Source organism: Gavialis gangeticus, unplaced genomic scaffold (assembly GCF_001723915.1).
Source record: "Gavialis gangeticus isolate Ggan-Ray unplaced genomic scaffold, GavGan_comp1, whole genome shotgun sequence".
Taxonomy (NCBI): domain Eukaryota; kingdom Metazoa; phylum Chordata; order Crocodylia; family Gavialidae; genus Gavialis; species Gavialis gangeticus.
The window spans coordinates 23,639-24,023 of NW_017728998.1; the positions used below are offsets into that span (position 1 = coordinate 23,639).

Genomic DNA, 385 nt, shown 5'->3' on the forward strand with positions numbered 1-385 from the left:
CCGGCCGCGGACCGTGGCTACGGTAGGCCACGAGCAGCGGCGGCACGTAGGTGAGCGCGCCCAGCAGCGCGAGACCCAAGGCGGCGGCGGAGCAGAGCCCGGCGCGGTACCGCGTGCGCTGCGCGGGCTCCGAGAACAGCTCCACAAGGCCCATGGCTGCGTCGCCATAGCAACCGCAGCCGCCGCTCGGGGACGTGACCGAGCCAATCCTCGCGCGGCTCCGGCTGGGCGGGGCCAGTGCGCGGCGGCCAATAATAACGAGCCCGCGTCCAGCAGCGAATCAACTGCAGAAGCTGAGGACGCCCGAGTCCCGCCCCGTAGTGTCAGCCCAGCCCGGCACCATCCGCTCGTAAACGTCACCACAGCAGACGCGGGGGGCGGGGAC

The 385-nt window shown here is 72.5% G+C and overlaps 1 protein-coding gene across 1 annotated transcript in view; it reads right to left on the minus strand.

The window, feature by feature from the left end:
• Positions 1–169, minus strand: part of TMEM231 (transmembrane protein 231) — a 12,233-nt gene extending 12,064 nt beyond the window's left edge. Inside the window, exon 1 of the mRNA XM_019505314.1 lies at positions 10–169. Coding sequence (XP_019360859.1) covers positions 10–154 — 145 coding nt within the window. The 5' untranslated portion in view covers positions 155–169. The remainder of the gene's footprint in view (positions 1–9) is intronic.
• Between the last annotated feature and the right edge of the window lie 216 nt (positions 170–385).